The 15,057-nt window shown below is 41.4% G+C and overlaps 1 protein-coding gene across 6 annotated transcripts in view; it reads left to right on the top strand.

Moving 5' to 3' along the window:
• The window catches only part of nek11 (NIMA-related kinase 11), an 85,862-nt gene that overhangs the window by 8,486 nt on the left and 62,319 nt on the right, over positions 1-15,057 (top strand). For 5 of the 6 annotated variants that reach the window (XM_044358170.1, XM_044358168.1, XM_044358167.1 and 2 more), the window contains one exon: positions 12,323-12,488. In XM_044358170.1, the coding sequence (XP_044214105.1) occupies positions 12,323-12,488 (166 nt within the window). Of the gene's footprint in view, positions 1-11,573; positions 11,837-12,322; positions 12,489-15,057 lie in introns of those variants that run through there. The other variant, XM_044358173.1, reaches the window with a different exon arrangement.

Here is a 15,057-nt window from a genome sequence, read left to right as displayed (position 1 = left end):
GCTTTACTGGTCAGTTTTTGTCCAACAGCCGATAAACACTCGCTGGACGCTGCCTTCACTTGTCTCTTTATCTGGAGGACTTTGTCTGGACTGAGAGAACCGCTGGTTTACTTCAGCTTTCAGTTTTAGGGCTTGAGGTTCTGTTCATCATGTGTCACAGTGATCAGTGATGGTTGTGTGTTCATCATGTTTCACAGTGATCAGTGATGGTTGTGTGTTCATCGTGTTTCACTGCAGACAGACGCTGCAAACAGCTGATTCACACGACTTTAATGAGACTGTTTGACTGAATGTGAACAAATATTAGTTGAAAATGAGGCTGAAGAGGAACCAGTCACTGCAAACAGTTCTGCAGAGTGTCAGCAGATGGCAGCATTGAGCTGTGAAGCTACACACACACACACACACACACACACACACACACACACACACACACACACAGTGTACAGTGAGGAGTGTGTTCCTGTGGTTGAGCTGATCTGAGCTCAGTGAAGCAGGTTAACACCGCGTCATCCAAAAAACCCACAACACAGTAACCTCAGCTACTGCGAGACGCCAGAAACCTTGTATCTCCACGGTAACAGGGTCCAACTGCAGACCTCACCCCCCGGTCTCTGTGAGCCAATGGGAGGAGACTTCTTACAGACGTTATATAAAAATATTTTACACTACAACACAATTCAAGTTGTTAAATGTTATTTATTTATATTTACTGCATGTGACCGGTGATGAAGAGCTTCTGTCTGGTTGGTCAGTGAGACGACAGATTTTAGTAAATTAATCAAACTGCAACATGCAGATTTTTAAAAGTAAAGAAGTGTGATTCACTGATTCACTGTAAACTACAGGAAGGATTCACCACCTCTCTCTCTCTCTCTCTCTCTCTCTCTCTGTGTCTGCATCAATCTCTCTCACTCGTCCTGTCTCTCGGTTTCTACCTGTCACGCTCTGTCACTTCCTCGACCTCCCTCACACTCACACACACTCACACACTCACACTCACACACTGAGCGGTGTGTTTCGGCTGTCTGCCTCTGGATGGGAGTGGACAGCAGGATTTACTGAAGCTACAGTGGGAGATGACAGCGGGCTCTCGTCCCTGTCGTGTGCTCGTCACACGTCCTGTGAGGTGAGAAGTCAGACAGACGTGATGAACACGGAGGAGGAGGAGGAGGTGTGAGGATTTTCTCAGGTCCTGGTCCTGCTGTAAACCTGCAGAAACATGCTGTCATCTCAGTCTGGACTCAAGTAGTGTTCAGCAGACACAAGTCACCACTTACTACCAGTTCCTCACTCCAGCAGAGACACTGTGAGCTGTTTCCTCTCCGTCTGTGTTCATCTCCTCCATGTGACTGAACACAGACACTCAGGACTCTCCTGATCATGTGATGTAATAATCTCACTGCTCACCTGAACAATCTAATGCACCAAATACAACAGCTATAAATTCTAGTATTCTAGACAGTAGTGAGTTGTAGTGAGCGGTGGTGTACTGGAGAGCATTATATTGAAAGTGTTCCTAATATTTTGCCCCCTTCATGTATGTTAATGGAGTAGACAACCCTGACCTCTGACTTCTGACCTCCCACTGCAGAGACACATATACATGTAGCTTCATTACTGTTTGTTAGCATATATGAAGGTCTATATGTGCTTTAGCTGATATCGTCACACGCAGCAGAGCAGAGCAGCGTATCTGTGAGTATCTGTCCTGGATGGACTCGTACCGCCGGAACATTTCAGGTGTCGCGCTTGAGTAGCCAGCCGGTGATAGTAACCATAGTAACAGCATGAGAAGACGTGCTTCGTTGTAGTCAGCGCCTGGTTCAGTTTGTCATTTCTGTTCATCCCAAACACATTTTCTACCGTCGCCGTTAGTCTCAGGATCTGAGCTAATTAGCATCTAGCTGCTAACTGAAGTTAGCGGTGAATGTTTGTCTGGTGGCTCGTTCAACAAGCCGCAGAACAAGACGTGTGTTGATGTTTGTAAGTTAGATAAGAAGGAGACTTTAGCAGGAAGCTGATGTGGGTTGTTGTTCAGAGAGAGCAGGATGCAATCAGGCTCAGTGCGACCGTCTGATCACTGATTACGTCTCGTTATCGATTTATAAAGATTTGATTTGCTGTTTGGAACCAAATCCTTTTGGTTTCTGATTTCCTTCTTAAAGGAGGACACAGGAAGGGATTTACAGAGCAGACATGTTGCTGTACTTTCAGTGTGTTGCTCAAGGGCACTCAGACAGTTGCTGACACACACAGAGAGAGAGAACTGGACCACGATGAGTCTTTGTTTTGTCAGAAAACAGATGGTGAGTCAATGTTTGGAGTCATCATCATCTCTGCCCTTTCACCATCTGACAAGTCCTCCCCCCTCCTCCCCTCTCCTTCCTCCCCCTCCTTCCTCCCCCCTCCTTCCTCCCCCCTCCTTCCTCCCTCCTCCTCCTCGTCTCTCCTCCTCTGCCAGATTTAGACATTGTGTCCTGATCAATGTTTCAGTGATTGCTCATAAATCTCTGAGCATCAGAGACAAATCCAGGCTTCACAACTTTTCCTTTTTTTTTTTGTCTGTATGTCATAAAAAAGTTAATCTCAGTTGTGACGAGAGGAGCTCATCTCTCACCTGACAGGTTATGAAACCGACTCCATCGACAGAGCAAAAAGAAAATACAATAAAAACTCCACAACTGTATTTAGTAGGTTTTTGATGAGCCATGACCTCGGCTGTCCGTTGGGATGCGGTATCCATGGCGACAGGAGAGCAGCACCTGTTCGTTTTTTTATCCCGTTTGTCAGTGAAGCGATGGAACCAGCGGACGAAGCTTTGAGAGGATTCTGAGGTCTGTCCGCCCACACAGGAAGTCTCTTCTTCACTGGAAACAGAACGTTTCCTACTGGGGAAACACCGGAGAGGAAGTTTCATTGATTGACTGACATGTTTCTGTCGTTAAAAAAGAAAAATGATCAGCTGATGTGATCTGGTCTCTGTTACTCTGACAGCCTGTTGTGGAGTTCAGACCAATCACAGACCCAGAGGTTCGGCTTCATTTCTCTGTTCAAGACTTTAAAGCAGCGATAATCAGTATTTCTATAACACTGTTATATGATGTGTCAGTGTGTAATGTGTTGGTGATGAACCTACAGAGAATCATCAGAGACTCTGCAGCTCCTCTCGGCTTTACGGAGCTTTATAGTGAGTTTCAGCTCGTTGTTTATCTGTCCGGCTGCAACTTTTACTGTTCTGGTTCACTCTCAGTGTCTCATAGCGTCGTTTTGGTACCAAACGGCAAACAGACACAGTTAGCTGTAGACTAGCTGGTGAACATAGTGGAGCATTTAGCAGCTAAAGAGCCAGATATTTCCCTCAGGAGTTGGTAGAGAGTAAAAACATTCACCAGGTGGACAGAAACACGACTCCACATGAATGATAATGTTGCTCTGTAACTGCTGGATGTTGGAAACAAGTTCAATATATCAACTTAAAAACTGATGATGAGTCAGAGTTGAGTTCACTGCGTTTCTGATGGAAACTAGTGAACAAAAACATCCGTCTGAGGGTTTTTATGTCGGAGCAGCTGATGTACCTGGAGTCTGTTTTTATCTGCTGTTAGAGCTGGATGACGATGATGATGATGATGATGCTCAGAATGAAACATGAGGAATTAATGGCAAGAACAGAAAAGTTTAGTTTGTAAATTAAAACCTTTATTTTATATGTTCAATGTCCGTCTTCTTCTACATGATCTCCTGTTCTCCTCTGATCAGACTCAACTTGTGTAAATGGGTTTAAAGTTTTAACATCAGTTCATTTGTTTGGAGCCTTCTGGAGTTTATTTTGAAAAGCTGAGATGGTCCTTCAGTCAAAAGCTGCTGATGACCTGAAACCCGGAGCTCAAAACGTCACACAGACCCCCCCAAGAAGACCTGTTGGAAGTTAAAGGCTGAGCTGGTCTGTTTGTCTTTGTTCTGTATGTTAACATTAGAAGATCACCTGGTTTCAGTTAAATCCAGTAACCTTCCCGTTGTTCAGAGCATCAAATAGATCCAGAAGAAACTGATCACATGACTTCCTTCCATCCACGTCTTTTCTAATCCGGTCAGATACATTTAAGGTGTATCTGTAAAACAGGATTTTCTAAATCCTGATTGAAATTCATACAGGAGGAGTCTCTTCACTGGATACTTGGAGGTTCCAGGTATCAGCTCAGCTCTCCCCCTCTGTGTTCACACCTTTTATGGGATCTGACATCAAAGCCCCCCAAAATCTTCTGGATGATTCAGAAACCCTGCTCTGAGGTGGATGTGAGTGTTTGATCCTCAGTATTTATAGGAGCTCTGACGTCCTACGAACTCATCATAAAAAAAACTCTGTCACCGCTCCGCCGCTGTGATCTGCTGCCGCTTGATCGATCGAAGCTCGAAAAAAAAACTTTGCTTCTTTTTCTCGCCCACCTGCGCCTGCTGACACGCTAAAAGTCTGGCTCTCTGTTGTGTCAGCGCGCGATGATTTATTCACTTCCTGTTTGGCATCTTCTGGGAAGCTTGAAGGCAGATCTGCTCAGCGAGTCAAAAACAAAAAGCTCTTCAGTGTGAGTGTTGAACACCTGCTAAGAGAGGATATGAGGCTGTAAAAGCTGCTGGCGGGTCGCCATCGACTCCCAGAGACACAGAGAGGCTGGAGGACACGCTGAGACAAACAGCTTCATCTCCCCCTCATCATCACCCCTCCTCCCCCCGGTATCCTCTAATTGTGATGTTGAAATAAAAGGAGTCAGAGTCTCCTGCTGCCGCTGGATTAAAGAGGAGTGACGTCCCGCTGAGGGAGGTGAGGGAGGTACTGGTTTATTTAGTCAGAAAGAAAACAAACAGACACAATGTTTATGTCTTTAAACACGTCTGGAGTGGATCTTTAATATAAATGCTTGAAGTTGAGGTAAAGGTAGTTTAATAAAAGCCTCCAGGAGGATCTGGTTCTTCCTGGTTCAGGTGTCTCGGTGTTTGGCGTGGACGGCGGTGATGCTGCTCAGACTCTGGAGCTGCTGACGGCTCAGCTCGTGTTTCTTCTTCCTGTTCTGCTCTCAGCCCGGCAGACACAGAAACTCCGAAACATCTCAGCTTTAATCAGAGTGTCACACTTCAAACAGGGTTTCACTGTTGTTGCATAGCAACAGCGAGCCGGCGCTCCCGGCTCCAGTAAGGAGCTTCACACCGGGAGGAAGGAATAAAAAAAAAAAAACAAAAAAAAAAAAGAAAAGCAGCACTCAGTGCAGATCATAGTGAGGTGTGAATGAACTGAATTATACATTTAGGGCTGTTAATTTGATATCCCAGCAGCCTCTGGGCTTTAACAGAGAATTAAGGCTGTTAAATGTCGTTGAAACTTCCTCTCGATGAACTCGGTTTCCTGACTCGCTCATGTGTGTGTCGGCACATATTTGTGACCTTCTGGTCTCTTTAAAATGTCAAAGTGACAGATTTGAAGACGAGGTGAGAAGAAGTAAAACTAACTGAACCGCTCTGTAGAAATACTGTGACAAGTCCTTCATTTGCACCGGAGGGAAGCAATTTGCATGAAAATGTGCACCTTTAATCTTAACATCATCGCTGTGTGAAAGCAGAACACACAGACATCAAACACACAGTGTAAAAAGCAGCAGAAGCTTCACTTTACAAAGACGTGTGTGTGTGTTTCTCTGTGATGTTCAGGATCAGCATCAGTAAATCCACTTTGAAATAAGAGAAAAAAGAGGCTTCTTATAAAGTTGTGATCTCGGTTCATAATCATCAAATTTCTGACTTTTTTTCTGCAGTAAAAGTTTTTAGAGCTACATCTACGTCTGTGTGTCTGTCACAGAGGTGGATGGATGGCAGGTTGGATACGACGCTGAATATTTAATGAAAGAAACCAAAAAATCACAAGAGACGGCGGGAACAGGAACAAAGACCGTAAACACAGGAAGCAAACGCAGCGCGAAGGCAGAACAGACGACTCGACAAAGACCGAACTGAAAACTGGACTATAAATACACAGCGAGGGATTGTAAATGACACAAGAAATAATCAAACACAGGAAGTAAAGTGACCAGACACAAGGAGGAAATATTTCAAAATAAAACAGGAACTAAAGAGGTGACACAAAAAACACAAGAGGAACACACAAGAGAAAACCAAAACCAGGAGACACAAATGAAAGAGTTCCTCAAAAAGTCCAACTAACCACAGAAGAAGTCTGAAGGCATCAGAAGGAGAACAGAAGAAGTCCCGGTAGGACGTGACGGTGTCATTAAACATATTGATCCCTGATACTGAACTATCAGGCGACGTGTTGTTACTAAAACTCATCAACATGGTTCTTATATCTCTGGAACTTCTCAAGAAAAAACACACAACAGGTTCTAACATCAGTCAGAAAACCAGTTTATCGCGGAGCTGGCAGTGGGCAGACTGGTGCGAGGGTTCAGGCAGGTAGCTGGAAACCAGGGCAGAGTTTTGGGTATGAACGCTGAGGGAACGCTGAGGGAACGCTGAGGGAACGCTGAGGGAACGCTGAGGGAACCAACCTGAACCAGAGAGGGAGACAGACGAGGAAGGACGACTGAAGACAGGAACAAGAACTGAATACAGAACGAGTTCGTCTGGAAATGTGACTGACTCGTGACTGACACGCAGGAGGAGGACGGCGTGACGCTGGGGTCACATGGTCATGGTTAATTTGGACGAGCTGTTGAAACAGAGATTTGTGTTGGATTGAAAACTGAACATTTAAAAAAAAATTGTTTTTTCCATAAAGAGTCTCCTGGTGCTTTTATAGTGAAAATTATGTTTCATAAAAGCGTGAAACTGGGCGCACTTGTACAGTATGGGGGTCCTGAACATTTTCAGAAATGGAGCCATCGTAAAAAACACTTTGTGGCGGCCATTTTGCTTTCCGTTATAACCGTATTTTGCATCATATCACCTGAACCAAACATGATAACACATGTTCTGATGGTCAAGGATTACAATAATACCATATACAACATCATTAACTGTTCAGGTGGATAGTTAACCCCTTAACGTCCATCTTTTTATAGACTTTTCGCCTATTTGGAAAAAAAAGCGTATAACAGAAGAACTGTGCGGCCATGATTCACCTGAACAGTTTATGATGTTGTACATGGTGTCATTGTAATCTTTGACCATCAGAACATGGGAGTAGACGTCATGTTTCCTGTGTTATCATGTTCGGTTCAGGAGATATGATGCAATATACATAACCAGGTTATGGCGGAAAGTAAATTGGTCGCCATGGCCACCACGAGGCGTTTTTGCGATGGCTCCATTTCTGAAAATGTTCAGAGCCCCAAACTGTACAAGTGAGCCCAGTTTCATGCTTTTACCTGAACTATTTTAGAACTTCCTGTGTTTCTGATGATCCTGTTCTGTCCTTTAATAACAAACCTGAGTGACTCAGAAAGTGACTGAAAACTAATTAAAACAACTTCAGACACTAAAATATTGGCAGCACAATGTACTCAGAGTATCAGAAGTAGAGTGTTATTATATAAATATGATCCTGTGTTAATATTATTATTATTATTATTATTATTATTATTATTATTATTATTACTGATGCATTAACATGCAGCATTGTTCTAATGTTGTTGGGTTGATTAACCTGCATCATATTTTATAAGTTGATCACATTATTTTATGTAAAATCTTAATCTGCAAAGTTATAAACATATTGCAACATAAAAACTAGGCTTCATGTAAGAAGCACGATCAGAAAACTTGTGACATCATCAGTTCTGAGCTACAAATGTCATGAACAGACAAATACTTTAAATATTTTGCTCCTCTAACACTGATAAACATGTCTGCTGCTTCCTGACAACAGAAACTTCAAATTCTTCTCTTTCATTCTTTGGAAACACTCGTATGAACAAACCTCACAGAGGAAGAGACGAGGTCCATTAAATGTCTCTGAGATGAGGAGGACAGGAAGTAGCAAGTAAAGTACAAAAACTAGTTTACTTTAATGAATGATAAATGCCGTTTTATTCCTGCCTGTTAGCCTGTTAAAAAAAGATGAAAGAATATATTCATGAGGTGTTTTTAGTGGGAACCAATGGGCTCAGAGCTGAGAGACACAGAGCAGAGAAAAGAAGGAGGAACGTATTAATAGACGGACAAACATGCACATGAAATAAAAAGAATAAAGAACATCAGACTCATCAGAGCGGCTTCATCAGGAAAACAGATCGTTTGATATAAAGACTGATGATGTCAGAGCTAATGTTTGGATTTTACTCAGATTATGAATTAAAGTTACATTAGTCGAAATGTATGATGTTATATCAGCATGAATCACAGTGTGAGTGTGTGTGTGTGTGTGTGTATGTGTGTGTATCTGTATGTGTGTGTGTGTGTGTGTGTGTGTGTGTGTGTGTGTGTATCTGTGTGTGTGTGTGTGTGTGTGTGTATATCTGTGTATGTGTGTGTATCTCTGTGTGTGTGTGTGTGTGTGACAGATCTGGGGCTCTGCTGTTCTTAATTGCAGCCTGTGTGTGAGTCGTATCCAGGCTGTGATTTGCTGGGGGATGGTGGGGATTTCTGCTCCTCTGGTCTATATATCTTCTCTGCCTCTGCTGAATTATTTTTATTCCCTGATGGAGACAAAAAATGTGATTTATGCATCTTCACCGACAGACCACATGAAATAAAATTAAGCTATTTAAAAAAAAACAAATCTAAGTGAAGCACTGCAACGTGTGAACAGTTATTAGTGCAAACATTAAAATCAGAAATGGACTCGACGATGACAACAGAGACGACACGGTGTTTAGGCTCCATGATGACGCAGTAAATGGACCAGCGATGAATGAATGAATGAATGAATGAATGAATGACAAAAACATCATCATACATGTTTACATCGATCCATTTCACTGAGTGCTGTGATCAACTGTGTTGTGTGTAAAGTATTTTATAAATAAAGTTGATTTGATTTGATAAAACAGCTGTGGGCTAATTTAAACCAGTGTTGTCGAGGTGTTAAATTCAACCATATTTAAACTAAAGTCGTTAAGCTGCTAACAATGTGTTAGCTAACTTGGACCAAAGTGCTTCAGCTGATTAAACTGGTTCAAGTTAGCTAACGGCTCCGTTTAGCAGCTCAAACAAAATGTTTTAGTTGATAAACTAAACTTCATTTGGTCATTTACTGACATTCAGTCTAGCGGCTGTCTTACTTGGACCAAACTGAGCTGCTAAACTACACCGCTAATCTTAACCAAAGTGATTTATCGTTAGCTGCTAAACTGAATTACTAGCTAGCTTTTAAAAGCTTGCTAGTGGATTGTGCTAATGATCACATGTAGCATTTTCTTATTTTCCTCTTATTGCTTTGCGCGAGAACAAATATAAGAGAAAAATAAGAAAACATTCATGCATGAGGCCCATCGTTTATGTAAAGTACATTACGAACTGCCCCTTTAAGAAACTCCAGACCTGAACCAGAACTACTGAAATTCAGATTTTTCTCCTGTTAGGTAACTGAACTTTCGCTGCAGCTACTTGACAGGTTTATATTTCTGCATCAGACAACATGATGTTCAGTAAACTCTGAATGTTTCAGATGTGTTTTAATGAGTCCACAGTGTTTTAATCAAGATGCCAGTTATCAGAACAGGCTGTAAAGCTTCAATGGTTGAACTGTCAGTAATGGATTGTTTATGTTTCTTAGTGAACTAATTAGCGAAGGCCGTGATTGTTGTAGAGTTGAGCTCATGGCACCACAGCTGGAACCACCATCACATGATATTAAACACTGGTAAACAAGGTCCCATTAACAAAATAGAGCCTCATAAAATACGACTGCTCCAGTATATAAAACAGCTGCTTTTAACATCAGAGTCCAGCTGAAACATCCTGAATCACAACCAGCTTCATCCAGAAATTAAGTTTTAGTGTTTGATTAAAACATGATCGCTGTAGAATATCAACAACAAACCTTCCAGCTGCTGAGTTTCACTGTAAAACAACAAAATAAAGATTCTAAAGTTCAACAAACAGTTTGTGTTTCATCTAAAACTATTTATAGTGCCGGAGGGGCTATAGGCCTAATTAATTAATTAACTAATTAACATGCGGTCATTGGCCCACACTGTAAGTTTTGGGGTAATTTTCTGCATCATTCTGATTCGGCACGGTCCAGAGTCGACCCACCATGGAAAGGCAGCTCCACCCTCCCCTCTGCCCCCCCCCGACCTCTCCACTCCCAGCAAGCAGCCTAAACTGGTCCATTTGGTCCAAATGTGCCAAGTCCACAAACGTGAAAATCCACATGAAACCTAGAGGCAGATCTGGTAACCATTACTGGGCCAGAGCCGCCAGAACGCAGCCGACACTCCCGCAGTCGGTCCAGTTCGGCTACCTGAGACGTTTCTGATGCTCTAAATTCAACCATAAAAGCTGCTAAAAAGATCTGTTAGCGAACCTGAACCTGAACCTGAACCTGAACCTGAACCTGAACCTGAACCTGAATCCTTTGCTGGCCTGAAAACTGTTTGAGCTGCTAAACTGAACCAAAGTGTTTCAGCTCCTTAAATCTACTGTTGATTAACTTTAATGTGTTGTTGAGGTGCAACAAATAAAGTTCATGAGCTGCTAAATTCAGACAAAAGCTAAAAGCTTCTGAAAAGACGTTTCTGTCAGCCGACCTGAACCAAACTAAACTGAACCCTGTTTTTTAGCTGCTGAACTTAACTTTGGTGTTAAACTAAATCTGCATTTTATTCACTTTATTTGATCGTCAGGTGAAAATGTAATTTTGTTGCATAAACGTTGTTTCAGCGTTTCTCCTCATTTCAGAAAATGTTCTGACTTGTTCTTCATCTAAAACAGAGTTTGAGACAGAAAGAGGGACGATGTGATGAACGTATTGAACAGAATGTTCACATTAAACAGGTTTAACATATCAGCAGCGCCGCAGTTTGACTCTGCTCTCAGTTTGCCGGGCGGTGAAAGGAGCACTGTGCTATTAAACCAGAGCCTCCATTTCACCTGTTGACCCGCTCACCAATTTAACAAGAGCAGAGGAGACGGGGGAGCAGCTGATTAACTCCCTCAGGAGGAGGTGGTGGGTGGATATAGGACAGAGGTTTATATCCACACGGCTCCATTATTCCCCTGTTAGCATCCTGCTACCACTAGCGGCCTGTTCTTCCTCCGTCTGAAGGTGATGAATACTTTGAAGTTTTGCTTTATTACATCTAACATTTACATCTCTGTGAAAAGTTTCAGGGTTCAAACTGTGGTGCTGCAGGAGGTTCCTCCAAAACCATAAGCTCCATAAGATCCAGAAGCTATAAGAACAAGCAGGGTTACGTTTCTGTTACTGATCTATTTGTTAGTTTATTCTCTGTTCCTCAAGATAAATAAAGGACTTTTATGAATGAGTTCATGTTCACATGTTTTACTGGATGTTTTAAATATGCAGAAGTGGAGCAAACTGCAAAACTAATGACGCAGCTGTACTTTGTGTGTAATGCTAATTAGCAAACGTTAGCATGCTAGCGCTGCCTTCACGTCGTGTCGGACGGATGGAAAGATTCCCATGTTTGCATGACTGATAACAGAGTTGGTTGTGTGAGGATTTAAAATACTGTACATTGACAAATTTACATTATGTCCATTAAATCTGAGTTGAATCACTCATAATTTCTCAGACTCAGATGTGTCATGAACGCAGCATGAACATCAGCGTGTTAGCATTAGCATTTAGCTTCATACAGCCTCACAGAGCTGCTAGCATGGCGGTGGTGGACTTCACATTAACAGCTCTGCACCTGCTCTGGTAACACTTTCATTTACAGATCAGTCATTTCCTTCAAATCTCTGAAGACGTTTGCAGGAAAGAAGTATGAAACTTGGTTCTAATTGAAGGGAAAATCGAGACAGTAATGAGAGTTATTTGAGGTTAGTTTAGTCATGTTTTTAAGCAGCTGATGATTTAGGGTCTGATTGATAGAACGGCTCCGTTATCTTTATTTAAAATGTCTTTTCAGAAGCTTCATTCTGCTTTTTGTAAGTGTTGGAGGTTGAATGATCTGGACGTCACACAGGTGCAAGGCTGTATTGATCGTATTTGGATTGAAACGTCGTCTTTTTGATTAACTTGTGTGGCTGACAGTCGGTGTGCAGACGTTACTTTTGTCCCCGTTTTCTTTAAAACGATCACCAGATATAATTCTTGTGCATTTACGGTTAGAAAACTGTTCTCTTCTAGTAAATTTTAAGAAACTACAGGACTTGTTTGACCTCTGACCTCTGACCCCTTCAGGAAGGTGATGAAGCAGATTCCTCTGGGTGACCTTCGACCTGACGAGACGGTGCGAGCCACTCAGGAAGCCCAGCTGCTGTCTCAGCTGCAGCATCCGGCCATCCTCACCTTCTACCACAGCTTCCTGGAGAGAGACGCCTTCTGCATCATCACCGAGTTCTGCCAGGTAACCCGATCCATCACCTGATTGGCTGATCATAACGTACAGCAGGTATATTATGGTATGGATGGATGCAGACAGAGTTTGGTTGGTACCTAAAATATTTGTCCATGTTTCTGTTGCTTTGTGGATTATTACTTGCTGTAAGTCACGTCTGAGACAAACATTTGCACATTCCTAATCAATATCTTGTTCTATATATCTATATATATATGTTTTTAATATAGTAATTAGCCTTCTATGCTAACTCCGTTCTTTTTTCTGTTGATTAATGAGCATTGTCCCTGTCAAATAAATAAATACAAATAAATATCAGCTTTTCAATCTCTTAAAATATAAATTATTACTTAATTTTAATTAAATTTAACTTCATATTTTTATTGTAAAAGTTTATGATCACCTGTCTCTTGCCTTTATATTTATATATGTTTTTTTATAGCTCTGCTCCGTACAGCTGAACTCGTGTCTGGTTGTGATTCTGGTGACGTTTAAACTGAAGCGTCTCGTGTTTAAAACAGTTTTCACTCAGTGGAGACGTCAGTACACAAAGAAACATCTGAATCTCTTCATAAACAACAAAACTGCATCACAGTAAACATCAGAGTGTTTTAATGAAGCCGAATTCACAATAAAGTCTCATTTCCATATTTATCTGTTTCTGTCGTCTGAGCGAGCAGTTAGTAGTGAAATAACTGTGGCTCATAAACTCTACATGTTGTTTTTCTCCACATTATCTTTATTGAGAATATGACATGAATACATGACAGTATATATATATATATATATATATATATATATATATATATATATATTAGTGATGTGCAGAGATCCCAGTATTTGTATTTATATCTGTATTTGTTGAGGCAGCAAAATTATTTGTATTTGTATTCGATTAAAAGTGGAAAGAGGCTTAAAGTGTTACAATCAGTGTTCATGAATAAACTACCTTATGAAGGACGACGTCCCCACACCGGGTCTCTAACTGGAGTCTCCCAGATCAGAGACGACTGCGCTGACTACTGAGATAAAACTTTACTCATCACCTCATTGCAGACAGACCTCTACCTATTTATACACCCATAACACACAGACAGCACAGCAGGTATGTGCAGAAATGTGCATCATGTAGCAGGTGGATGTGACTCCCCTCACTGAGACCTGCTGATAGACGTCACAGCGGAGCAGAGGAGAGACACTGAGATAGTGATGTAACCGACCTGCACGCTGGTATTTGACATGTTTTTTTTCTTCCTGAAAACAAATAATTTTTAAAGTATTTGTATGAAACAAATATTTGTAAAAAAACCCCCACTATTTGTGTTTTGCCGAATAACATATTTGTATTTCCTCATTTGGACATCACTTTAATTTTCATCTTTAATTCTCTAAAATTAAAAGCGTAATAAAAACAAAAACAGGATTTTTAAGCCTCTTTTTCACTTTTATTCGAATACAAATACAAATACAGATACAGATACTGGGCTCTCTGCACATCCCTACTATATATATATATATATATATATATATATATGTATATACATGTTTCCCCCCCAGAGCCCTCCGTTCATCTCTTCTTCCTCCCACCTGAAAGTCTTCAAACAATAATAAAACCAATGACGATATTCATTATATTACAAGCAATAATAATAATAATAATCTGTATTATTATTATGTATGTATACGTCATCCAGTCAGTGAGAGAATATTGTGATCAAATGTTTCACTCGTCTTCAGTTTTATTCTACGTTTTGTCTTTGAGGTTTTTTTTTTTTTTTTTTTTTGGTTTCAATTTATTTTTATTCACATTTGATTCTTTTGCTTCAATTATTGTGACAGAAATTGAATCCCACAGTTGTAGAGCAAATATGTTTCATTATGTTAAGAAGCGTCTCTCTCTCTGCTGCTTTTCACCTCATTCCTCCAAACATCCATCACTTCTGATTTGTGTGTGAAGAAAAAAGAGAAAATGAAGCAATAATATGAAATTGAATCTGTCCCTCCTCCCCCTCCATCTTCCTCTCCGTGTCTTCTTCTTTATATTTTTCCTCTTTTCATCGCTGCTGTCTTGATTACAGCGGCTTCTGTCTTCAGCTGCTCTGCTAATGAATCTCAAACTGTCTTCACCCTCCTCCTCCTCCTCTTCCTCTTCCTCCCCCCTCGTTATCCCCCCCTCCAGATACTCTGCTCTTCCCTCTCAATCAGACTCTGAAGCTCCTCAACACATGGCCCGCAGCTCTAATTTTCCCTCTCGGAGAAAACACACAGATTTAACTGCATTTCTTTCTGTTGCATTTGTACAAAAGACTGAAGTCTAAACACATTCAACGTTCTGTTTTCTGCCTCGTGTTGAAGATCTATCTGCTCTGTCACGCCGTCCAATCAAAGAGCTGCTGCTCTCAGAGCTCCTGAGAGCTATTGTTTCTAGTCAGACCATTACCCACAATCCCCTGCAGAGCAGCGGAGAGCTGAGACCGCAGCCTGCAGCCTATTAGACTCAACAAAGCAGCCGTACTGACAAGAGAAAGTGCATCAGGATGCTTTTTTAGAAGAATTATTATGTTTTAAATAATCCAAC

Source organism: Thunnus albacares, chromosome 8 (assembly GCF_914725855.1).
Source record: "Thunnus albacares chromosome 8, fThuAlb1.1, whole genome shotgun sequence".
Classification (NCBI taxonomy): domain Eukaryota; kingdom Metazoa; phylum Chordata; class Actinopteri; order Scombriformes; family Scombridae; genus Thunnus; species Thunnus albacares.
The sequence above is the reverse complement of the archived record's forward strand: the minus strand, read 5'-3'. Positions and strand labels throughout refer to the sequence as shown.